The sequence below is a fragment of the Sprattus sprattus genome (assembly GCF_963457725.1).
Source record: "Sprattus sprattus genome assembly, chromosome: 3".
Classification (NCBI taxonomy): Eukaryota; Metazoa; Chordata; class Actinopteri; order Clupeiformes; family Clupeidae; genus Sprattus; species Sprattus sprattus.
Window position 1 is genome coordinate 6,477,746 of NC_137922.1, and position 27,013 is coordinate 6,504,758.

Sequence of the window (27,013 nt, forward strand, 5' to 3'; positions counted from 1 at the left end):
CATTTATAGCATGGTTCAGTGCGCTTAGAGTTTGTTGATCTGCATTCCAGAACTGTCACTATCCGTCGTGGGCTAAGATGAGGGATTCTCACCGTGCCCTGAGAACGGTCCTTCACGTCGTACACGGACAGCTTCAGCTGGGTCTGCTGAGTGATGTGGGAGTCTTGGAAGAAGGCGATACTGCTCAAGAAGATGGGGTTACTAGTGCCCTGTGCAGAAAGGCAGAGACGCAAAATTAGGGTACGGTGAGCAACACTGTTAATCAAAGAAAGCTTTCTTACAAGTCAATTGGGTATAGAGGTAAACCTAAGTCAGTGGCTAAAGCCAAATGTAACAAGCTAGTCTATCTCTTAGAGAGACAATATGCAAAAATGTCACTTTTTGAAGCATGTTAATAAACAACTAGAACTAGTGTCAAATACATTTTCATGGTATATGGTGTGAAGGACAGATAAACGCATCGTCGTTCCAATTAGCGGTCGAGGCTATGCACTATTAGAGACATGATGAGGAAGGAGGAAAATGACTGAGGGAAAAATGGCTGTGGGAGTCTGCGGAAGATGACGGAACTGTAACTTGAAGTCCTGCCCTGTATTATGAAGAGCCCAAGGGAAATTGCTTTGTCAGAAAAGGCATTAAATGATGTTGTGTCTCAGCTGAATGTTCTGTTTATTTCCATCGTTACTATAGCAATAGCTGCACAGTGAAATTTGGTGCATGTGCAATAAGCACACCAAGCTAAAAAATGAAGTCTTTTTATAAGCCTTATTGTAGTGACATTTTTTTATGCCGTCTTTGTGAGATTTAAACAGTGATTCAGGCTATCTACTTTTAAGGTCTATTTGACCATTCTATATGGAGTTATAAGTCTCCCCCTTCATTTAGATAGGAGCCTGATCTTGCTTGCCCCCCTTCATTTAGATAGGAGCCTGATCTTGCTTACCCCCCTTCATTTAGATAGGAGTCTGATCTTGCTTACCCCCCTTCATTTAGATAGGAGTCTGATCTTGCTTACCCCCCTTCATTTAGATAGGAGCCTGATCTTGTTTACCCCCCTTCATTTAGATAGGAGCCTGATCTTGCTTACCCCCCTTCATTTAGATAGGAGTCTGATCTTGCTTACCCCCCTTCATTTAGATAGGAGTCTGATCTTGCTTACCCCCCTTCATTTAGATAGGAGTCTGATCTTGCTTACCCCCCTTCATTTAGATAGGAGCCTGATCTTGCTTACCCCCCTTCATTTAGATAGGAGTCTGATCTTGTTTGCCCACAAGATCTGCCCAGGGGTGTTGGCAGGATGGCTGCCAAGTCGCTCAACTTGCCTATAAGGACTTTGGAACTGTAGTCTGGGTCAGACCACCCAGAACATACAAAAAAAAAAACTTTCGCAGCAACACATCACCAACTATTTTGGCAAAAGACGCAAGCCAGCGTGCTAGCCAGCTTTTTATCAGTGCAACCTGTGCTCTTTGTTGGTGTTTGAGAATTTTTTTTTTTTTTTTTTTTTAAGATTTAGTTTTGGGCTTTTTGGCCTTTAATCAATAGTTTTAAGTGAAGAGTGGGGCAGGAAATGAGAGGGAGAAGAGGTGGGGCGTGGACAGGAGAAATGACATCAGGACGGAATCAAACCTGTGTCCTCCATGGGCATCAAGACCGAATGTGGTCGGGGCTACTGGTTGCGCCACAGTGCCCCCCATTTGTGAAGTTTTTGCTTTTTCAGTACGATTGCTAGTTTCCGACCAAAGCTCCTCGCTGCTGCTTGAACTAGGAGGTAGTGAGGAGGTGTGGTGAGATAGCTTGAAGCATAATGAGAGGAGGAAGGCTAGCAGTGGGATCTCACCTCGATGATTTCGGTCTGAGCGTGTTTGGTCCAGAAGACCTGAGGCGGTGTGGTGCAGCTCACAGCCACAAAGGTGTTGGGCTTGCGGTCGAGAGATGGTGTGATGAGCTCACTGCAGGCTATTAGAACACACACACACACACACACACACACACACACAAACACACACACACACACACACACACAAACATAGTGAGTAAAATGTGACACTTGGCCTACACCACTTCCTTTAAAAGTACAAATAATTAGCATGTGATATTTAAGTGACCTTTCTAAAATTAAACAATTGCCATATGTATTGTTTCTACTGAGATGCATGACAAATCATTGCAAGGGGCTGCCATTTTTGGCTTTTCATTCCAACCAACCTCTAGAACCCTTTTAAAGACGAGTCTGGTTTTAAAAACATCCATCACTTAGCTCATACACTGTGTTCTCAGAACTGCAGAATTACATTTTCTGAAAAAATGGAAAATGCTTACAGAGCCGTAATTAATCAAACTGCTTCAACTAAACACCAGGTTTCCTAAGAGATGGGCATAAATCAGCATGATGTCAGAGAGAAGGTCCCATGCTTATAGATTTGCTATTTTACCTTCCCATCTGTTCTCTCTCTTTTTCACTTACTGGCAATTTCAAAAGTATTCACCGATTCCCCAATTTTCCCTAGCACAGGCTGGTCAGAGAGTGCCCTGGGCTACCACGAGCCTCCTCAGGAAACACGAGGAGCCAACCACTGCTCCTTTTACCCAGACTGCAGCCAACCTCCAGAGGGAGCAGAGACCCATGCTGTGAGCCTGCCTGTGATGGCCTGCTGTGGGTCCAGGAGTGGCTGCTGCATGGCAACACAACCCCCCAGTGGGTCCACTACAGCAGCTCCCCAAGACCATGGGTGTTGATCTTATAAACTGTGACATGTTTGCGCACAACAGCCTATATGGGCCATTCTACCGAATTGATGCAAAGTCATGTCGGATATATTTAGAATTTTGTATGTTTTTTTCCCAAAACTTTGTCCGTATGTATATTGTACCATATCTAAAGTACACATATCTAGTAAAAGAACTGTCAAGTTTTATATTGTATTTTCAGAATGTGTTGGAATGTTTTTCCTCTTCCAAAAATTGTCACTACCGAAACATCACATTTACTATAGTAAAAAAGTATTATTATTGACCTGTTCAGATTGTGTTTCCTTCCCTTCTCTGAAGAGTATTTTTCCAAATATTTCTTGAAGATTTTCACAATGAAATCCATAGAAATGAATTTTTTACCAAATTTTCAAGGTCAATTTATCTGTTTCGGTAGTGACTGCACTGTTTCGGTAGTGACTGCACTGTTGGATGGATGTTCATTTCTCTCCCAAAATCATCCAAAAGGTGCTCTGGGCCTCCCTTTAGTCCACACAACACATTTATTTAAAAATTATGGGATTGAACTACTTGCCATTTCATTTTGTCACTACCCAAATCATCTGGTCACTACCATATGTTTCGGTAGTGACTGTTTCGGTAGTGACAATTCTAGCTAACTTTAAGCATAAATAAAGAATTCTAGCAAGCACACGGCTTGCAAACACATCTTTGAAGAGGTGTACACACATACAAACATAAGATTTTCCATGAAACCCCAAAAGGTTTACTTAATTGAAGAAAACATGCGTTTAGGTAGTGACAATTCTTAAGGTTACACGTCATTTTTCAGACTTTGGAACACATTTATATAAAAACTATGGGATTTAGCTACTTACCATTCAACCATGAGGGACAGAGATGCAGTGTCACTGCATGGTCAAAAATGCAGAGTCGTGGCTAAAACACAGGCTCAGCCAATGGACTAAAACTCTTGTGTTTCGGTAGTGACATGAAAACTAGGGACATGATTTTTTGAGTATAGTAAATTGATTTAAAAATTAAACCCACAATAAATCTAAATATTCCAAGTTCTGTTTCAACCCAATCATAAAGATCTTTGAAATTAAATCATTGAAAAAAAAAAAAAAAAAAATGAAAAGTGTTATTTAAAGGCATTGAAATGTAGATGTCAGGGTTGGGGACAGCTACTTCCCAATAGAAAGTACCCTATAAATGATGATTTTGTATATATTTAGCTTATCACTATCTCATGTAATGCATTGGGTTTATATAGACCATAACATTTTCTAATTTAATATCTATGCCTAAATACCTAATTGTTTTGTAAATAGATTTTATTGTTGAGGGACTGCATAATACACGAATTCGGTAGAATGGCCCATATAAAACACACTCACCAAGACTGAACTCCAGCACAGGTTCGTCTGGGTCCAAGCCATTTCCTAAAAAAAGAACAAAAAAAACAAAGGTGCCATTCAGTTTCAGTCTGCAACAACATGCTGTGGAAGACGGTTGGTAATAATGAATTCACCTGAAGAACATGAGGAACAGAAAACGTTTGTGGGTGATATGTAAGGGATAACGGCCGACGAGCTGTACAGTTCTACAAAGATAAAGGACGATGCGGGGCAAAGAACTCCATGACGCGCAGCATGGTAACCATTCAAGGGCATTGATATGGAACGGCGATTTAACTTTTCTACTGGGACTACGTCCAAGGTGTCCGGTTATACGAACTTAATGTACACCCCATTAGCCAATCAGAAAACAGTATTTCGTTCCAGAGGGAGATAACTGTGTAACAAATGGTGAGCATAATTTTTTTTAAACGAAGAAAGGCGTGCAGAAAAAAGGCGTGCATCAGAAGAATGTTTAAAAAAACTAAATGTCCTACTTGTGTGAAGATGATCTCTTACCTGCTAGCACAAGTCCCAGCATCTCTGAGGAGATGTCAAACGTGCTCGCCCTGTACACTGACCACGGCCGCTGACCGCGCTGGCCTCTCTCTCTCCCAGACATCCTGGTGGGATGGGCACTTTAGGGGCTCTGGTGATAAGGAGGCTCCGGTGATGGCCACACAGACACACACCCTGTGGCAGAGCCACACACACACGTCAGGCTGCTCCCTCCGAACCAGTCTGTGAGAAGAAGGAGACAGCACAGAGCAAGAGACGGTGTGAGCAAGAGTGAGAGAGAAAGTGAAAGATTCAGTTTCATGGCCAACATGGGTATGGCCTTTGGGGTTAGCTTCAGCCAGTTAGCTTTGGCTAGGTTATTTCCATGTGAACTACTGTATAGTGTGAAGAAGTCAGGATTCCATGGGCTGGCTTTCACATCACAGCTCAGCTCACACCTAGCCAAGTGCCATTATCATAGAGCCAGAGACTCTAAAGCGCCACCAACACTCTGTGAAACTATTGTAAAAGAGCACCATTCTCCAAAGGATTGGTTTCAGTTTGAACCAATTTTGTTATTTTAAATTCTACCATTATGGAGAATTAGATTGGATTGAAACTCAGACCCTAACCCAAATGTTAACCATTTATACTTCACAGATAGTTTGTTCAGTGTTAATATATAATCATTAATTTAGGTTGGACTGGACTGATGAGGGTGGTGTCACATCCACAAAGATTGATTGTTTAAAAAAATCTATACACCAAGCTAAACAGGCAGGTTCTTGGGGCTCTATACTCAACTGAAGCGAGTAACACCTAGCAGCACCTACAGTGACCGCGATACTCACAATTTTACACACAATGTGACAGATGACACTGTGAGTTGTGTGTTACAGAAAATCCTCAAAATTTGTAACTGCTGTTTTTGAGTGTGTTCAATGTGTTACAAACAGTTACGTGAATTAGTCTGGGGGAATATTAGCTGCATGTGCAGTGTATGTGTAGCAGTGAGTATTGACAAGTCTGCTTGCTCAAGCTTTAGAAGTGAATTCTGCTTAGCTGGCAGTAACTCTGAGCTGCTTGCGAAACATGCCTTTAAACCTCAATGCACCACACTTTGTTGCATGCTCATCCATGCACAAGCACGCATGCACACATACACACTTTTAAAACACACACACCATCATTCTAACATACCAGATACTGTGAGTTAGCCTGGGTGCCATCCGTTTGTACGCGTTTCATTGATATTACAAACGTTTGTTCGGCGAGAAGGCAGCAATCAGTGGAACGCGTACAAACGGATGGCACCCAGGCTAACTGTGAGTCACTGTGTGAGGCTAACAACACAGTCTAGTCATAAAAACTAGGGGAACTCCCTAACATAGAGAAGAGACCATGGAGGATGTTATATCAAACTCCTAGTTGAGGTGATGAATGCATTACATTTAGAACAAATGAAAGCATCAGAGCAGTAATGAACATTGAATATTGAGCTACTACTCAAAATAAGCATGTCAACACAGCACACACTTAAAACACAACACCCACTGGCTGCTGAAGCTGGCACACTCAGCATGTGTGTGTGTTTTCATGTGTGAGAGTGTGTGTGCGATGCACCCAGTGTGTGCCTGGCAGATTGCTTTCTGCATGGGAAGAGTCGAGCACGTGTCTGTGCCAGAGAAATTCACGCATAAACACACACAAGCACAGTAATAAGGAGCCAAGTGTTGCTCAGAAGAGCCACTCAACAGGCTAGGTTGACTCACACACACACACACACACACACACACACACACACACACACACACACACACACACACACACACACACACAAAGCCAAAGAGAAGTGAAGCAAAATGGTGAACTACTGAACGAATAACATTTATAAAAGTAATATGTGAAGCCTGGGAAGCAAACCGCACTCAAGCTGGTGTCAGCTTCAGTTACCTGCCTACAGCCTACAACCCACAGCCTAAACTAATGCTGATCATGTGTCGTACACACACACACACACACACACACACACAACCACACACACAAACACACACACACACACACACACACACACACACACACACACACACACACACACAACCACACACACACACACACACACACACACAACCACACACACACAACCACACGCACACGCACACACACACACACACACACACACAAACACGATGACTGAACTACAGTTGGAGAGTGGGCAGATCTGGTGTGTGGAGGCTCAGTTTTGCACACAGTCACTTAGCTCCCTAATGTACTGCATTGGCTGCCCAGCCCTGGATGTCCTTCAGCCCCAGAGACTCCAGGCCTCCCAGAGAGGAGAGGAGATGATGGGGGCAGAGAGAAGGGATAGTGCCAGGACCCTGCTGGAAAGGAGCTCCCAGCTCAGACTGAAAAATGAGCAATTGACCATTTGCATATTCAAAGCAGTAGCCAGACTTCAGGAAATGACACAAAGAGAAGAAAGAGAGAGAGAGAGATAGAGAGAAAGAGAGAGCGAGAGAGAGATAGAGAGAGAGAGAGAGAGAGAGAGAGAGAGAGAGAGAGAGAGACCTGGCAGGAGAGTTTATCACCCTGCTACGTCACAGAGTAGAAAGAATGTTTTATTCTGTTAGCCTTCTTTCCTCAAGTCTACTGTTTAGAGGAGTTTTGATTTGTATGAAGCTATTTGGGAAAATACAGGCCTAAGCCAAACTGACAAGAAGCCCAAGGCAGTCTGGGACAGAACAGAACAGCAGAGCACTGTTGGGTCACTGTGGGCCAAGGCATGATCCTGCCTGAAGACATCCATACAAGGGCAGGCCTTAATGAGCCCCTGGCTTTGGGCTGGGGAGCTGAGGAGGTCCTGATAGTCCCGAACACTGGTGGATCTGGAGGGGGATAAGCAGTGTGTGTGTGTGTGTGTGTGTGTGTGTGTGTGTGTGTGTGTGTGTGTGTGTGTGTGTGTGTGTGTGTGTGTGTGTGTGTGTGTGTGTGTGTGTGTGTGTTGTGTGTGTGTGTGTGTGTGTGTGTGTGTGTGTGTGTGTGGCACATAAGGTGTGAGCCATTCTGTGCTGTTGAGATGAGACAGTTGCGAAGTGAGGACATGACTTATAACTCAAAGCACCAGTATTCACCCCTGACCTTGTCACGGGCGCAATACTTACTGTAGCATGTAACATGTGATGACAATAGAGCATGTCATGGCCTTGCTACTTACTGTAGCATTAACATGTAATGACAATAGGGCATGCCATGGGCTCGCTACTTCCTGGTCCCAAGGGGCGCACACATAAAACAAGCATGAAAGACTAGGAAAAGCTCCATGACAGTTACAAAGTGGGCTGTCATTGACTTCCATTGTCGTCATCTACTTCAACTGCTGCTGCTGCTGCTGTTTCTATTACTACTAATACTACTACTACTACTACTACTACTTCTTCTAAGCTCCAATTTTAGTACATTCAAGTGGCAATTGTCCTACTAGTAAAATTGTTTCAGTCATATATAAAGAAAATACATAATCATAGTTTTGGTATATTCTAATAATAATGATAATAATAATAGTTTGCATTGTGTATCATAAAGTGTAGGGCTTTGTGTATGTTCTTTAATCTAGTGTAATCTAACACCTAATCTTTATGTCAAGAGGATTAGTTAGGCCTTGGCTCAAAATGAACACAAAAGCTGCTTTCTTCATCCTAAGGAGAAGTGGGCGGACCCATCACACCATGAGAGCTTTACTACTACCTTATTCTAACAGAAATGATGTCATTTCACAAAGTGATGCACGGATTTGATTATGATAGACACAGAACATTTTTAGTACAGAGGTTTTCCCGAGACGGTCTGGTGATCCGACAATAAGACAATCAAATAGTGGAAATAAAACACAACCAAATCCATAGAAATGTTATTACCTTCCATAAAACCAAACAATTACATTACGCTTCTGCACACCTTAATAGGAGACAGCAGCTATTTCCATCAGTTCCATTACCTGGAACTGGAGCTCCTCCTCTTATCCCAGCTCTCTGTGGACAGAGGCGTCACACGGAGAACAATGGAGGTGCCAGATATAGGTTAGGCCTTGCTTCTGGAGCCCCTTAAGATTTCAGTCACATGAACTGGAACACGGAGACAGGGTTAGCTTGCCCAGATAAACCCCAGCGGGATGCTGACACACTTTTTCACAAGCACCTCGTGGCTAACAGCACTCATTTTCAGGGTGGCTTGCCTTCCCTCCAAGTAAGGCTATCCAGCCCTAACAGAACAGACAACGAGGATTTTGGCAACAGCTTCTTTAGTCAATGCCTTGACCAAATGAACAGCTGGATGTCTCAATGTAATCCAGCTGAATAAAAACAATTGATAGAGAAGGTCTTTAAGTGAAGGGCACTGTTTAAAAACCTTGGTGTCTTTAGAGTTGACCACAATCTCAGTTTTAACAGTCATGTGAAAGCAACCAACTCAATCAGATTTGAACTACCTTAAAAACATAGCCAAACTTAGAGGCCTTATGTCAAAACATAATTAAGAAAAGCTCATTCATTCCTTGATCTCCAGCAGGGTTGACTACTCACAGGCCATCCTAAAAAGAAAAGCTTCAGGTTATACAACTTGCAGCAGCGGAGTTCATACCGAAACAAAAAGGAATCACCACATTACTTCAATACCTAAGTCCTTTCCATGACTTCCAGTAAGACACAGAAATTACTTTAAAGCTCTGCTGCTTGTTTAGGGCACAGGGCCAAATTACCTCTCAGATAAGTTTCAGCAGTACACACCTGCTAGAGCTCTCAGATCACTGGAGAGAAAGGTTGGTAATGCTTACTGTCAGAAGTAAACATGGTGAAGCGGCTTTTAACTGCTTTGCTACTCAGCTCTGGAACCAACTTCCAGATCACATCAAAGGTGCTCCAACTGTAGCCAGTTTCAAATCTAGACCTATCACCCAACTCAGATGCTTTTGTTAACTGATCAAATGCACTCTGCTTTATATTCATATACTTTGTATTAGGGATGCAAATGATTAATCGACTTTAGATTAATTGTCGATTAAGAGGTTGCTCGATCAAAATGTATTAATCACGATTAATCGCTAGAGGGCGCTAGCGCGAGAGACCGGTTGAAAACAAATGTTCTCTGTGTAATGCGGTATTGAAATACAATAGTTCCACTAGCTCACTCAGTTATCATTTGAACACCGTGCATGCTGCTGTCCTGCATGGCACCACCAGTTCACCTGGTCAACCTAAAATCACAGCTACACTGTATTATACCTTCTCTCGTTTACTGCCGCGAGTTATGGCTTATAGTCTTAAAACTCAGGTTAGCTAATAGCTCATTAGCGGGCTAGCTCACTGAGACTTCATAGAGTTAGCTACCTAGCTCGTTAGCGGGCTAGCTCACCTTGCTATGAATGTGAATATCTCTGTCTACTCCCGCGCTAACGTGTGCCCGCGAGTTTGGCTCATGAGAGTTAGTAAGTAAGTAAGTAAGTAAGAGTTGAGTTGGCTATTTAGCTTGATAGCGGACTAGCTCACTCAGGCTTAATGATTAGATACCTAGCTCGTTAGCGGGCTAGCTTACCTTTGCCTGATTGCTTGTCATTAAGAATGTAACCACTCTATCCCTCACTACCGTGAGCGCGAGTTAAACTTCAGAGAGTTGTGTTGGCTATTTAGCTTGTAATAGCCTAGATGCAGTTTCTTCATAATCTATAGGCTCAATAATATTCTGTTTGGCTCTATTTAATTTCTTCTATTCTTTTTTGTTTTATGTCTGTTTCAAATGCAAGAACTGAGCCAGTCCATAATTTATTTCTTTTTTTTTTAAATTAATGAATGGATTTTGTTATACCATAAAAAAAACTTTTCTGCTTTCTTTTCCTAATGCATAATTACTTGAGGAATGTATAATAGAATAGAATAGAATTATCATAATGTAATGTAATATAATAATAATAGGGCCTATTTTTAAAGGCCCTATTGAAGCACTGAAACTCAGGTGAAAAACGCCGCTTATCAATTAATCGAAAGTCGATCGATAAGATTATCAACTAATGATTAATGAATTAATCGATAATTTGCATCCCTACTTTTTATGTATTCAGTTTTTTCTGTTTCTGTAGAATGGTAATAATGCTTTAAGTATGGAAGTATGCCACTACTCATCCCTGACAGGGAAGTGCTATTATAGATTTGATTGGGGCTTTTGCTCTATGGTTCTCTATTCTGTGTTTTTCAAAAGAAATTAAATATGTATTCTATTTTATGTACCTTCCATGTTCTTTTAATTACGTTCTTTACTTTCTTTTAGTTATATATTTTTTTCACTTGGATGTTCCTTTTGCTCTTGTTTATGTAAAGCACATGGAATTGCCTCGGTATATGCAATGTGCTATATAAATAATCTTGAATCAAGGCTAGTTTCACTTCATTTTTAAAGTTATGTTACGTTAGTTTTCATGGAAAGCGAACATGAATTCAGTGTAATGAGGACCTTGTGGGTTGCCCAGCCACTGCCTGTGCACAAACACCTTCCAGCCTACGGAATCATGCAGAGACAAATCCAGTGTCAACGGCTGACTAATTCATACTCTCATACCACATCTTGATAAATGCATCATCAAATCGTTAACCTACAGTAGACAGTGATATTTCTATCCTCTGAAAGTCTCTTGTTAATTAAATAAATAACAACAAAAACAGATGGTTGCCCCCTGCTTTCTCTTGCTCTGATTCACTAACATCCTTCAGTGGGTTGTAGAGTGTCGGTTTTTAAAGGGCAAGTGAAAAAGGCTGTGTTTGTTTGAAGTCGTCATTTTGTCCTAAACACTCTCGGTGTGGAGGGAGAGGGAGAGGTGCCCACGGACCCTTTTTGACCATAAAAGGACAGACCCTGTTCTGTCTCGGACAGGCAGCTAACAACGTTTAAAACTTCACTCGAGCCATCCCACTGTTTCTCAGCCTTACACACCCGAGGGGGGGGGGGGGGTAACCATGGCACCCAGCACCCTCAGATTTGATGTTGACTCTCTCATCAAATGTGTTACACCCACACTGCAACAACCGCAGCGCAGCATCAGGCTTTTCAGTGTTTCCATCAGGCGTCCTATGGCCTGCACTCTCTACCTACGTGTAGCTTTTTATGGCAACAGGTTTCACTTGAAACAAATCTAACACTTCCACTAAGCTGAAGCAAAACGTACAAGAAGTGATGACAGATAAGATGACTACATGATTATACTTTTGGAAACCTGTCAACCAGGCCAGTCACATTCCTTAACTGAAGTCAACTGTGGTTGTCAGCTACTGTCCCTCACCGATTCACAATACAAAGACATCCATTTGAAGACCATAATGCAGTCAGAATATACCATGATGCGCACAGAAAGTGTTGTGTTTTTGGGCACATGTGAATTTATAATATTTACAATGGTTGCCACATAAGCAGGAGGACCCACAAATGACCCAGCGCTCAAATACATCTAGAACCTCATGCTGGGGTGGAGGTTAAATGTTAAAAAAGCCCACTAACTATTTAGTCCATATTTGCAAAACCCACCAGTAAAAAGCAGCCTGATCTCTGTTACCCAGAGTAGAGGCTAATTTAAAAGCTGACTTGGTTAAAGGCTAATTTAAAAGCTGACTTTGTTTAAGGCTAATTTAAAAGCTGACTTGGTTAAAGGCTAAGTTAACAGCTGACTTTGTGTCCAGAATGAGGGACACCAGGAGTAGTCACTGACTGGAAACAGAAGCAGCTCCATATTACACAAGCACAGAGTAACCAACCAACCTGTACACCACACTTGGTAACCTTTCTCCTCAACTTCCTGTTCATTTCCATTGAAGGGGTAAGTGACGAAGATATTAAAGCACAAAAAAGATTTCAAATTAAGCAATAAAGGAAACGAATACTCATTACTCCACCACAGTGATGCAAGTTACAAGGGGCTATTCTTTAATTTTGTCACTTATGTTATGAATAAATAACCCCTTAATCTGACAGTTAGCATCTTTTCAACTCTGGTACTGTATAATAGTAGCTAGTTGTCCTGTCTGAGGCTTTAACAGGTCATTTCTTCATGTAACTGTGAGCCCTACTAGATGTGTGGTTGAGTCTTAACTTTCTTATGAGTGCCTTCATGGAGACTTTGGCTGTGTGGACTGAAGAATGAGAGCCATGATGATGACTATCAAGGCTGACATCTCCATGGTTTAACTCTCACACCTCCTTCTCCTTCCTGCCAGACTCTGCCTGGAGGGACAATCGTCCTCAGAGATTTGTAGAGCAGTGCATTTTGCAGTTTTAAAATGTCCTCTTCAGAGTCTTCAATCAGACGAGATTGTCTATTTAAAAGAGTACTTTAATGTGGAGGTACTGCAGATGGCCTATGAGCTGATGGGCAGACCTACAAACAGCAGTCAATGCCATTGTGCTTCTTACATGAAATCACTGAAAAACAGTGTATGTGCTTTTTGCCACGTGTGTCCATGTCCATATGAACATGGCTTACGAAAACTAAAAAACAAAACACAAAAACCACAGCATTTCAAGTGGGAGATTACTCAGACTGAAGCATGAATAATTTCCTTAGAAAGCAAGAACAGATGTAACCTTTTCATATGGAAATGAGCACCAACCATCACCCCTTCCCCCCAGGCACTGTGGATCTGTTCAGGCCTCGTCCTGGTGGACACTGGCACAGTCACACAGGCACACAGCACCTTTACTACAGCGCAAGAGAACGTACCACTCTTCTTTACCAAACTACAGACAGTCCTGGTGGACACTGGCACAGTCACCCAGGCACACAGCACCTTCAGTGCAGCGCAAGAGAACGCACCACTCTTCTTTACCAACCTACAGACAGAAAAAAGATGACTGCATCACTTTGCAGACTTCATTTTCCCTCAGCGAAACTTAAGCCTTGTGAGTTCCTGAGGAAGGACACTTCCACTCACCACAGAGCTGCTGAAACAGACACAAACAGCCCACTAGTCACTAAGCAACCACACTACTACTTTTATAGAACTCCAACTGCAATGCGATTCAATGTCAAGTTCAGCGTCAATCTATCGAAAGGTTGGACTCACTCAAGATGAAGAACGATCAGCATTAAGATGCAGAGGAAGCTTCGGCTGGTCCCAGGGGGAGATCTATGTGGAGCTGCAGTGTCACCACGGTTACTTCACACCCTGAGCCAGCCTACAGCAGTGGTGTGATGAGGTTCATACAGTGAGATGGTCATAGGCAGTTCAGGGTAGAGTCTCTTTGAAGCTTTGCCACATTTCCTTCACTCTGAACACAACAGGAAGTGACTTAACGGCTCAGGCGAGTCTTACGACAATCTAGGCATTTCACTTCAGTGTCTTTGCAACCTTTGAACGTTCTTCACATTACGATATCACCACCAGGAGGGTCAGTGAGACAACAACAAACAAACAAACAAACAGGAAATGTGTTATGGAAAGCAGCACCGTAAGCATTAGGGGTGGGAATCTCTTGGCACCTCACGATTCGATTCGAAATCGATTCAGAGGTCAACGATTCGATTTAAAATCGATTATCGATTATCGATTTAAAATCGATTTTGTAATTTAAAAAAACAAATTTTTTTTTTTTTTTTTTTTACACATCCATTTTATGTTGAAATCAAGCTGCATCGACTATTGCATTGCTCATAGAAAGTCAAAATTGTGACCATTAAAAGCTTTTACTCTAATAAAGCAAATAGCGAAGGTAATTCATCAGTTGATTTTCTTCAATTTAGACTCTGAGTTGCAAACTCAAATGATTCAATAGTCAAAATGCATCGATAATCGTTTTATCGGTTTCGAATTGATATTCGATAATCAATCGATAATTGCATTTCAACATGAAATGGATGTGTAAAAAAAACGATTATCAATTTTAAACCGATAAAACGATTATCAATCCATTTCGACTTTTAAAACATTTGAGTTTGCTACTTAGAGTCTTTGCTACACTTCCTACTTTGTGTTTGATAATTAAAGAAAATCAACAGATGAATTACCTTCTCTATTTTTTATGAGAGAAAAAGCTTTTCCTTGTCACAATTTTGACTTTCTATGAACAATCCAATAATCGATGCAGCTTGCATTTCAACATAAAATGGATGTGTAAAAAAAAAAAAAAAAAAAAAAAAAAAAGATTTTTTTTTTTTTTTTTTTTAAATTACAAAATCGATTATGAACTTTTCTGAATCGAGACAGAATCGTTTTAGAGAGAATCGATTAAAATCGAATAATCGATTTTTTCCCCCACCCCTAGTAAGCATGGTTTTAAAATGTCAGATAAGCAAAGAGCGAATGCTGCATATTAAACATTAACATACAAGGGTAAGACCTGCTGCCCGGAGGCAGGCTGGTGGCAGTGTGCAACCTGTCTCAACTCTAAAAGAACAAAGTGCCAGGTCTTCAAAAATGTACCTGGATGCCCACAAACAATCTGAAGAACATTTTTCCCATTTTCTTATAAGACCGATTTGTCTATCATGGGAAATATCTGGCAGAGAAAATGAAAATGCTAATCTAATTAGTCATTTATCAGAGCGGTGGGAGTGAACTTCACACATCCTAAAAAAGCCACACTGGTAACACTAACCTATTTGAGGAGGCACACCACCACCCCACTCACCAGAGAACCCAGGGACGCACACTCTAATTCATCAGCTCATAAACATCTACATGTCACACATCAAAACAGTAGCCTTACGCTTGGATGACCAAGAACAGCTATTTAAAGCTCTTAGTATCAGAATCAGTTATCAAACCCGCATGGGCTGGAGTGCCCCCAATTGAGAATTCAAAATATCAAAAGCTTGCCATTGGGCTACTTCTTCCTTCCAAGCACATGTGTGCCGTGACTCTTGGCCTACTTCTGCTTTTCTTAGTGTCTTTTACTATTCAGACAAAACCAATGGCATGAAAAAGACATGACATATCCTAGCCTTGTCTTGCCTAAACCGCGGCCAGTACGCCTCCTCTACCCAAACACAGTCTCTCAGTACACACGACTATGATGGGGCTTGGGGTAGCCAGTATTATGCTTAGTTTTTGTCTTCCCTCCATGCTGGTGACAGTCTTTAGTCTGGCATGCAGTCCAGCCTCTCACTGGGGCCCCAAGGCTGCTGCAGCACTGCTGTCTCATATTCTCCCCAGGTCTACAGTTGCCCCATCGATCGATCGATCGATCGATCAGACATTATTGCACTTTTGGAAAGTGTCTTTCTGCAGAAAGAAAAATGAAGACAAAAGCGAACAAAGCAGTAGACAGACCGGGCACTGCCCTGATAAGTGAAAAGCCGGAGGAGAACATTACATTAGATGGCAAATGCTCTGTGCATCCACAACAGCATCCTGCTTGAGAAAACTGAGGAAGCTCTGAATTGATTGTTTACCCCTTAACTCAAGTTCAGCACTGCACCTGTTGCATTGTCCACTACTGTAAAGTACGTCACACAAAAACCCATTGATCCATAATCACAGCTTGTAAAATGGATATCAAACTGAGGCCTGTCATTCAAGAGGTCTCCAGTTATAGCGCCTCATATCATGGTTCCTGAGAGTGCAAACAGGAACCACCAAAACGGGAGACAACAGCCCGTTACGCAACCATGATTCATAATTCAGCCATGAGTGCAACTGGGGAATGCCTTTGCCCTCCGTCACAGTTGGAGCCACTCTGGTTTTTCTAATTGCTCCCTGGCCTCCTTGCTCTGGGGCAGATCGGCAAAGTAGCCATTACTAGGATGTCCACTTTCCTTGCCACAATCAATAATTTACAGCTGTTACATAATCAACAATAACGTCAGCTTCCCGTTGTATATCTGTCTGTCTGCATGGCTCCTAACAGGTCTACAATCTGTAGGTGTATGGTATACAGCATTCGTGCCTCTATGGAAGCAACAGAGCATAGCATAGCATGTCTTAGTTTTAACTCCCAATCGGGGTCGCAGTGGGCTTGAAGACAAACGGTGCATGTAAACAGAGGCTGGTGTTTGTCACTGAGGCACGCGGCGGATGAAACAGATTGTGTTCCCGAGTGGATCCACTCATGTGTTCTCCAGAAACATCATGCTTCATCTCATACTGGCTCAGAGGCATCTCTTGTCATCAAACTAAGCTAATTAAGGCTTTTTAGAGCTTGATTCAAACAGGCATTTAAATGATGTTGTATCAAACAAACGTAGAAAAACTGTCACCTATGCGATACTACAGTGCATTCACCAAGCAAATTTAACAGTGACTTCACCTTCTTAACCAATGAAACAAGTATTGGTAAGTTTAAACTAATTAATATATTGAACTGTCTGTCACGAAGATAAACAGGTAAGAGAAGGTGAACAGGATATTCTTGTTCCAGCCAAGACATCACTAGCACAGAAGCTGTGTAGAGGACTATTTGATTTTCAGAAACGTCTCTGTACTTCTGGTATTGTCGTCAATTAGCTTCAAGCACATAAACCACAATGACTCACACAACAGAAACACACAGGTCCAGTCATCTTTAAGAACAAAGGGTTCAGTAATGTGACTGTAGCATGACAAAGCATGAATCTAATGCAGCTGACTAGATTGTATTCAGGGGTTAGGGTTCCAGGAGCATCAGCTCAACCTACACTCTTTGCTCCTGGGACTTGGCACATGGCACAGGACTGTCTATTTTCAGATTGAGTGGTACTTGCATTTATGCCTGCTAAAGTGCCATCATCCATCCCACTTTCAAAACACAGTTACATAACACACCAATCTCACTAAATAAGCACTGCTGTACATATTGGAGGTCCAAGCAGTAAGCTATAATCATATTTTACTTTTGAACTTAATTTTGCTGTTACACTGAACAAATGAACAACTGTGCAACTGATAGGCTCTAACCTCTGTTCAATATTCTTGGAGATTTAAGAATAAAGACTCTAGGACAAGAAAGCTGTTTCTGGGACATTCTGATTGCTACAGAGGATGCAATTTACACACCCCATGCACTTACCGTGATAAGGGTAATTTAAATTTCTGCCAGAGAATAGGTTGAACAGGCTTTACACATTTGAATTGTGTTCTTAAGTAGAAGCTGCGACATGCACCTTTTAAACCTACTCGAAACATCTATACTGAAGGTTACTCCAAAATAGAAGTTAAAGCTACCAAGCATCTCACATTTGAGCTCTTGTATTAGGAGCTATAATTTATTTAACACATTAGGCTAGTTCCAATGACCCTTGCCAGATGAGAAGAACCTTAAGTAGTGAGTTAACTTAACAAGAGATCGTTCAATTTGTTTTTTAGGTGTCTAGATGACACAGACCTAACAACTAATCGGCTATCGTGATAACAACGTTGGGTCAAGTAAAGATAAAGATAGATATTTACGAGATAAAGGTAGAACACGCCAACTTGACTTGACTTTGTGGTAAGACATTGCAAGCTCTTGCTACAGTAAACAAAGCTGAAGAACACATAAGAAACCCCGGTTGTTATACAACAAATAGGCAGTTTTCAGCAGTGAACTCAGCAATGTTTAACTGATACCTACTTACGTATCAACAAGGCGCGGTGTCAATCCATGTCTTTATATCCAAACACTTAACTTCAATTCCTTATTTGTGTAGCAACATAATTCTGTCCGCCGCTCAGTCTGTCTCTGCAGTACAGACTCGCCCTGCCTTTCTGTGACGTAGCAGTGCCGCTGCTCGATCCTCCCACTTCAGCACGTTGTGCCTGCAACAGCACGTGCCATCTGTGTGTGAAATAAATCTCCAGCGACAAAACTATGAACATCAGAAGAGCAAACGGTCACCCGTGCGTGATAAATTCGCATCAACTGACACGTGGCTTTGTTCAAAAACAAAAACAAAAAAATAAACAAACAGGCATATCATATATATGTATACGCTTCATATGTAGCATACAGCTATGATGAATTCAAATGTAATTTCAAGCTGTAATATGACGAATGTAGTGATTGTAGTCTGACAATGTTGATGTCAGGCTATGACATTCAGGCAGGCTAATGGTTCTGTATATTGTTTTTGTCCGAGTCTTGAGGCTGCCATGCCTTTGTTTTTTTTCAAGGGCAACAATGCCTCTCATGCCAGGCTTCCAGAGGGGGCAGAGCACATCTCAAGACTGCCTTGAAAATGGGCACCCTTGCCCAGATCTGAAAAGATCCTGGGGCCCAACCAATGGTATCAGCTTTGGAACTATTTTCAAAATGGAACCTGGAACACATAGGTACATTTGGTAAAAAAAAGAAAGTATTGGTCCTGTGGCTATGTATAAGTCCATCTGAACTGTAGACCTTACAACATGACAGGCCTATTGAACTTGCCTTAACCAATAACTAGGTCCATGGTCCAACAGTGCGTACTTCAGAATGACGACAACAGTATGTAGCAACACACATTTTGAGGCATAGACTTTTACATTCAGGGATGGATTACCGAAGGGGCCTACCAGGCCCAGGGGCCCATGAGCTCAGGGGTCCCCTAAGCCAGAGCCTCTGCGTAAAGTCGCTGTTATGTATCTTTTATTTGTGGTTGAAAGAGGTGTATTTTGGTAATTTGCTGTTGGCTTTAATTGAGCGTACCTGCGTTGTGTTAGAAAATGTGTGTATGCGCTGTTAATCCTGTTGCGGTGCAGGTGAATTTAGTTATTGTGCTGTTGAAAAAAAATGTCCAGGCCCAGGGGCCAATGGTTTTATAATCCGTCCATGTTTACAATAATGTCCCTTTGACAAACTGATGAGTTAATCTAGCCTGTGAACTGAACAGATCAGATGGTGCACTCTTGAAGTTTCGCCCCTTTACACCTTATTACTAGTGTAACAGCTTTATATGTTCACCTCCTAATTTATCTGTATGCACACTCCAGACTTAACTCTATCTCCATTGTTTAACAATCTAAGATAAAGTGACGTATGGAAATATTAATTCAATCTAATTTAAGCCTTTATGTTTATTGGTGCCTGAAGAAAATAGTGCTTTTATTGGTGAACACAAATGTTGAGGGAAGGGCTTTCTGTGAACTGTTTTGTGACCAGTCTTCAGAAGATCTGAGGGTAGACTTTGTTCAGTTTTGATTCAAAGAAGTGATATGGCCAACCACTCACACAGAACCATCATTCACATTCAGTGAACATGCCTGTTGTAATGTGTACATGAAGCAAACTACAGAGTGACATGCAGTCAAATGTAATGTCAAATCTTAATTCTTGCCTGGGTTTTTATGACAGCGACGCCAAATAACTACAGTCTCTATGCCATATCACCAGGTCATGGCATTTAGTAGCATCATAGTAGATTACAGTATCATGGGAGCAAATACATTTCACTGGTTTTGTAGGCTCTACTGCCATCATGTGGACATAATGTAGCATTGTAGGTGAACACTGTACTGAATCATAGGCTGTTGCAGGTTACACAGATTATTATTTTTTTTAATCAGATTAAATCTCTTGTCCTTAGTCTACATGTCAAAAATGTTCAGGCCCAGGGGCCAATGGTTTTATAATGTGTCCATGTTTACAATAATGTCCCTTTGACAAACTGATGAGTTAATCTAGCCTGTGAACTGAACAGATCAGATGGTGCACTCCTGAAGTTTCGCCCCTTTACACCTTATTACTAGTGTAGCAGCTTTATATGTTCACCTCCTAATTTATCTGTATGCACACTCCAGACTTAACTCTATCTCCATTGCTTAACAATCTAAGATGAAGTGACATATGGAAATATTAATTCAATCTAATTTAAGCCTTTATGTGTTTTTTTTTTATAAGATTAAATCTCTTGTCCTTAGTCTACATGTCAATTTCATAGACATAATACAATGCAAAGAGTTAGAGTAATGGTTTGGTGTTTGATAAAGTAATATGGTTGTGGGGGATAGGAAAAAAAGACTGGTAATAGAATGTCTAGGCCCTGACTAATCCAGCAAGAAAACTTGATAAACCAGTAGACCTTAATTCACTTCCTCCTAGAGCAGTCAAGCATGTTTCAGGTGACTTAGCAAGACTTGTCAAAGTGTCGTGGGAGATGACTTACCTACTCCATTAGGCGTTTGCAAGTGACAACGACATTAGTGCGATATCAGTGTCATAAGAGAAATGAATATGCCTTTCAGTTTAATATTATACCTACGATATTTAGAAAGGTGTTTATTTTGTAACAATTAGAAGTTTTGAGCGTTGACCAAGAATATAATAACTGCACTGATAAACTATCGTATTACGACGTAAAGATGAGGAGATGGAGTTGTTTAGTCCAGTCGGTTCTAATTTATTTTGTTGTCTGCTTTCTCCGTGAGTCGAATGGAGAAATTGCATCGGGCCAGGACGGTCCAACTACCTTACTCCCGCCCGTTAAACCACCGCAGCCTGATCATGGCCCGCAACCATTCCCGGATGAAAAGAATAATTTGCCTGTTTTTACTATGGACTACGCACGCATTCAGTTGCCTTTCGAGATCACTCTATGGATTTTACTTGCATCTTTTGCCAAAATTGGTAAGAATAGATCAGACTGAACAAATGCTCAACCTTAAATTCACGCTGGTATTTCGTGGTCTGTCATTCTTAAATATTCCTGATGTATGATTCTTCTTTTTAAACTACTGGCCAAGTTTCCATAATCCATTCACTGCTCTGTGTGAAAAAGGTATGAGGTGATGTTAAAGTCAGCAAGCCTGCAAGTGGACCACTGAGCTCAATGGGAGCTACAATGTTTTTTGAGAGATTGTGCCTAATCTTGGGAAGCTACATTTGAGCTTCAACCTAAATTGTTGTGCTGTTTCTAACGTTTTTCCTCAGGCTTTCATGTGTACCACAAGATCACCATCTGGATCCCAGAGTCATGTCTTCTGATCACCATCGGCCTGATCGTGGGGGGCATCATGCACTCAGTGCAGGAGGAGCCTCCGGCCGTGCTGGAGTCCAACGTCTTCTTCCTGTACATGTTGCCACCCATCGTGCTGGAGAATGGGTACTTCATGCCCACACGACCCTTCTTTGAGAATGCGGGCACAGTGATGTGGTACGCAGTGGTGGGCTCCCTGTGGAACTCCATGGGCATCGGCCTGTCGCTGTATGCCATCTGCCAGATTCAGCCGTTTGGTGTGCAGGACATCAACCTGCAGGAGAACCTGCTGTTTGCCACCATCATCTCTGCCGTGGACCCAGTGGCTGTGCTCAACGTCTTTCAGGACATCAGTGTCAATGAGCAGCTCTATATTGTCATTTTTGGAGAGGGCCTGTTCAACGATGCTGTCATTGTGGTAAGTGTGTGCGTGTGTGTGTGTGTGTGTGCGTGTGTGTGTGTGTGTGTGTGTGTGTGTGCAGGAGAGAGAGTGTGAGCGCATATTTGAGAGGTCATCTGCCCCTCACTCTTTGACTTGTATGTTTCTCAGACCCCAGTGATGAGGTGATGAGCATACACTTACCTAGTTTGTGCTCTACTGTATTATATCCTCCCAGTAGCACTGCATAGCTGACATAATCAGGCTTTGCCTAGAGACACTACAGCTACAGTCTTGATGTGCAGATGGTGCTGTGTAAATTGCAGGAAATGGGTATGTGTTATTAATATATTAAATTCTAAATGGAGTGCTTATGTGGAAAGATGGTTATGTACATATTTCCCCCCTACTTTTATTACCAATGCGCTCCATTTCTGTGATGTCATGTTTATGTAGTGAGTGGAGCTGAATAGGCTTTGTTTTTGGAGCTGCAGTTTCACCGTCATGTGTAGTGAAACCACACACCCCCTCAACAAGAGGAGCACAAATGCCATCAGACTGGATTCCTTGTTTCCCTTTTGTGTTGCTGGACTAGTAATCAACAGCAGAAGGCCCTCTGGATAGCTTTTGTGTCCATTTGGTCATTTTCTGGTTGGTGCTTTAACCAAATATAGACAGGTTTAATCAACAAATGAAATATGGTAGATATACTGTCACAATGGTGGTGGCCTGAAATATGTCAGCAGTCCAAATAAACAGAAATGAATACACAATGACTGACAAACTGAAACACTTCCCTGTGAATGGGTTGAGCCGTTAACTGAGTCTCCATTTTCTCCCCTCCCTGTTGATCAGGTGCTGTACAACATGTTCATCTTTGTGGCAGAGTTGGATGTGGTGGAGTCAGCGGATGTGTTTCTGGGCGTGGCCCGCTTCTTCGTGGTGGGATTGGGGGGCGTGTTCTTCGGCTTCCTGTTTGGAATCGTGGCAGCCTTCACCTCACGCTTCACCTCCAAAGTGCGTGAGATTGAGCCCCTCTTTGTGCTCATGTTTAGCTACCTGGCCTACCTGGTGGCAGAGCTCTTCGGCATCTCCAGCATTATGGCGTAAGTGCGCTCAACACTCACAGACACCCACACAGATGCACACACCATCACAGACACACACACACACCATAACAGATGCACACACCATCACAGACACACACACACCATCACAGACACACACACACCATCACAGACACACACACCATAACAGACACACACACACCATCACAGATGCACACACCATCACAGACAAACACACCATCACAGACACACACACCATCACAGACACACACACCATAACAGATGCACACACCATCACAGACACACACACACCATCACAGACACACACACCATAACAGATGCACACACCCACACAGACACACACACCATCACAGAATGCACGGACAGCATATTCACATGTCTATTCATAAACAGACACACACATTCAATGTACACATGTACACACTAACCACGAATGAATGCAAACATGACCCATGTACCCCACCAGGATAGTGGTATCTGCCCTGACCATGCGTCACTACGTGGAGGAGAATGTGTCCCAGCGGTCCTGCACCACCATACGTCACGTCATCAAGATGCTGGCCAGCATCTCAGAGACGCTCATCTTCTTCTTCCTGGGAGTGGTGACCATCACCACGGACCACGAGTGGAACTGGGGCTACATCCTGGCCACCCTGCTCTTCGCCTTCATCTGGAGAGGCCTGGGTATGGGACACACTCCATTAGCCTGACTGGTATTATTCAGATTGGTCAGTTCATTAAGCCAGTGAATGAGAGACATTTCAATTCATTCACTTCTAATGTCCAAATTGATCTCAGCCAAAATATAAAGTAGCTGCTCTCTATGATGGACCAGACTGTACTTAGGCTAGGCTGGTTTTTAACCCTTTGTCCCCTTGTCCTTAAAAAACCCTTAAAATAAAGCAGCTTTATTGAATTCTAAACCCCAAATCTATTTTTCATGAAGAAACAAACTGTCATTCATTACAAACTTTGTGGAAATCTGTGAAATCTGTAAGACTGCATTTAATCAGACCATTTAGGGGTTTTCTCTGCAGTTAAACATAGTGGTGGAATTTGACGTGACAGCGTCCTTTAATTAATTTGTGTCTACAAAAGGTATGAGGGAAGTAAACTCCTCCATGTCAGCTGTCATCTTTTTCAACATCTCTCCCCTTGAACAGGTGTCTTGGTGTTGACACAGATCATCAATCCATTCCGTACCGTCCCGTTTAACTACCAGGACCAGTTTGGCTTGGCCTATGGAGGCTTAAGAGGGGCCGTTTGCTTTGCCCTTGTCTTCCTGCTCCCTGATACTATTAACCGACGCAAACTCTTTGTGACTGCCTCCATCGCCATCATCATCTTCACTGTCTTCATCCAGGTAAGCAGCTACAAAAGGCTTGCTGAAGATGTATCTGACGAAACAAACTCTGTATAACAAAGTAAAACAGTCACGTCTGACACTCAAGTTGTAACATTAAATAACATTCTTATTTTTCCCATAGGGCATCAGCATTCGGCCCCTTATAGAATACCTAATCAACATCAGGAGAACCCATAAACAGGAGACCATCAATGTTGAGGTCCACAACAGGGTAAAGTGTGCATCTTTCTCATCCTCCCACTCATGTTGAGATCCACAACAGGGTAAAGTGTGCATCTTTCTCATCCTACCACCAGGGTATAGTATAGATCCACAACAGGGTAAAGTGTGCATCTTTCTCATGCTACTACCAGGGTATAGTATAGATCCACAACAGGGTACAGTGTGCATCTTTCTCATCCTACTACCAGGGTATAGTATAGATCCACAACAGGGTAAAGTGTGCATCTTTCTCATCCTACTACCAGGGTATAGTATAGATCCACAACAGGGTATAGTGTGCATCTTTCTCATCCTACTACCAGGGTATAGTATAGTATGTCTAATCCTACCACTCGTGTTGAGATCCATAAGAGAGTTTGGTGTTTATCTGTCTTATCCTTCCACCCATGTTGATGTCTGCACAATGTTCTGTTTTACAACTCTTTTGTTCTCTACAATTCCTATCACTTCCAGTAGTGTTGTTTTGCATAAGTCATTTGTTCCTGCTCTTTCCATAGGTAATGGAACACACTGTTGCTGGAGTTGAGGATATCTGTGGGCAATGGAGCCATCATTACTGGAAGGACAAGTAAGGATTACATCATAAAAGACCAATTATTCCCATCTATATTTCTTTTAATATTGTATGTATAGTCTAATATTGTATACATATCATTCTAAAATTGCAGATGGGTTACGGTACATGAAGGACATGGTGATAAACCTTTATTCCCTACAGGTTCAAGAGGATAAATGATGGCTTCATCAGGAAAATTCTAATAAAGAACAACCGTGCTGAATCCAGCATTGTGGCTCTGTACAAGCGACTGGAGCTGCTGAACGCCATGGAGCTGCTGGACACCCCGAATGGCGACATTAGTGCAGCTCCGTCCATCATCTCACTGAAGTATGTCATGAGGGTCACTCTCGTGGATCTGCTCCTTCCGTTCCATCACTAGTGAGTTTTTATCACAATAACTTTTCCCCAATTCAAATTTACAGTGATGAGAAGAAAGCGTCATACAAGCCAAAGAAGAAGTTCCTTGCCAGTGACCTGAAAAATATGCATGAAGTTCTAAGAAAGAACATGTATAAAATTAGGCAGAGGGTAAGCTTTTTTTATTTGTTACTATTGTTTCACAAACACTTGCTTTCTTCTGTGCTATCAAACATGATTTGAATTTAATGTTGGAGTTCATATTCCCCTATAAACCGATTTCAGTTTTTTGGGCTTATCCATAGTTTATGTCCATAGCTCTATAGATTCTGAAGGTTTACCCTCTTTGTCCAGATAAACAGATATTTTCGTTTACAAAATGTAAGATGAATGTAAGAAGTGAATAGTCACAACAACTTTTCTTTGCAGGCTCAACTAACCGCATAGAGCTCTCTTACTAAGCTAAAAGTTCTAGCCAGATTTGCTCAACATTCTCAACATGTTTTTCTTTTTCCATTAGACAGTAGAGTACACAAGCAGGCATGCTCTGCCAGACAACAGCAAGGCCACAGAGATCTTACTGCGGCGGCACTCAAGCATCCGCCGCAGCCTGAGGCCCGGAAGTTTCCGTGACCCGGTGAGACACAGTGACATCAAACTGATCTCACATCAGTGTCAACTGATCACTAATCAATGTCTCAAATAGGACTTGTATTACAAATAACTGTAATAGGTGTACAGTAGGTGGCTGTCTACTTATTCTGATTTTATTATTCATCCATTCCTCCCCCAGGCTGAGGCTAGGTCGAATAAGTACTCATCACTTCCTGCAGGGGCAAGCCTTGATGCTCATTTCCCCCCAAGATCACAAGGTAAGGTATCACTTAAACTATCTTTTCTGTTCAGAATTCAAGATGTACGCTTGCAATTATACACAACTATTTTGGTATTCTTTTCAGATGACCCGAGATCTCAGATGGGGCGTCCATTTGCCCGGACCAGGCTGGCACAGTCCCTGCGCCCCACCTCTCATGCCATGAGGCCCATCAGGGAGCTGGATACCCTGCACGGGCTGCCAGTGGGTGAGACCAGGGGGCATCCTGCTAGTGTGGATGTGCTGAATGAGAGGAGCAGTGGCCGTTACTCCTCTTCGTCCTCCCGACCTCCCTCCAGGACCGCTATGGTCCCGACCCCACGTATTGGCCTCACCAGCGCTGGCTCCCGCAATGATCCTGAGTGGGAGACTGAGGAGGAGGAGGAGGAGGAGGAGGAAGGGCAACCTCGGTCTCCAGCACCCAGCTGGGCCGCGGACACAACACGGAGACAGAGCCCTTTGCTCAGACAGACACCCAGGGACTCTCATGGTCCCCGCTAGTCTTGAGAACCTCCTCAGACCCTCCTCAGACCCAAGGGAGACAGGCACGGAGACAGAGCCCTTTGCTCAGACAGACACCCAGGGACTCTCATGGTCCCCGCTAGTCTTGAGAACCTCCTCAGACCCGAGGGAGACTGGCGAGACCTAGACCACCTGCTCTAGCTGACGGAGTTGTATTAGT

General features: G+C 42.5%; 2 protein-coding genes across 7 annotated transcripts in view; one reads left to right on the forward strand and one right to left on the reverse strand.

Moving 5' to 3' along the window:
- LOC308362443 (inositol polyphosphate-4-phosphatase type I A-like) overlaps nucleotides 1-18,281 on the reverse strand; it is a 50,327-nt gene extending 32,046 nt beyond the window's left edge. For all 6 annotated transcript variants that reach the window (XM_080835082.1, XM_080835080.1, XM_080835079.1 and 3 more), the window contains exons 1-5: nucleotides 18,172-18,281; nucleotides 4,632-4,853; nucleotides 4,113-4,157; nucleotides 1,841-1,959; nucleotides 93-209 (exon numbers count right to left, since the gene is read on the reverse strand). In XM_080835082.1, coding sequence (XP_080691208.1) covers nucleotides 93-209; nucleotides 1,841-1,959; nucleotides 4,113-4,157; nucleotides 4,632-4,734 — 384 coding nt within the window. In that variant the 5' untranslated portion in view covers nucleotides 4,735-4,853; nucleotides 18,172-18,281. The remainder of the gene's footprint in view (nucleotides 1-92; nucleotides 210-1,840; nucleotides 1,960-4,112; nucleotides 4,158-4,631; nucleotides 4,854-18,171) is intronic.
- Nucleotides 6,800-26,832, forward strand: LOC308362599 (sodium/hydrogen exchanger 2-like; the record flags this gene model as incomplete). Its single annotated transcript, XM_080835318.1, has 13 exons — nucleotides 6,800-7,054; nucleotides 20,939-21,137; nucleotides 21,441-21,904; nucleotides 22,721-22,971; nucleotides 23,420-23,637; nucleotides 24,117-24,316; nucleotides 24,441-24,530; nucleotides 25,039-25,109; nucleotides 25,260-25,427; nucleotides 25,523-25,628; nucleotides 25,978-26,094; nucleotides 26,251-26,329; nucleotides 26,417-26,832. 13 exons carry the CDS (start codon nucleotides 6,800-6,802, stop codon nucleotides 26,830-26,832), a joined length of 2,634 nt encoding a protein of 877 aa, XP_080691444.1.
- Nucleotides 26,833-27,013: the final 181 nt, after the last annotated feature.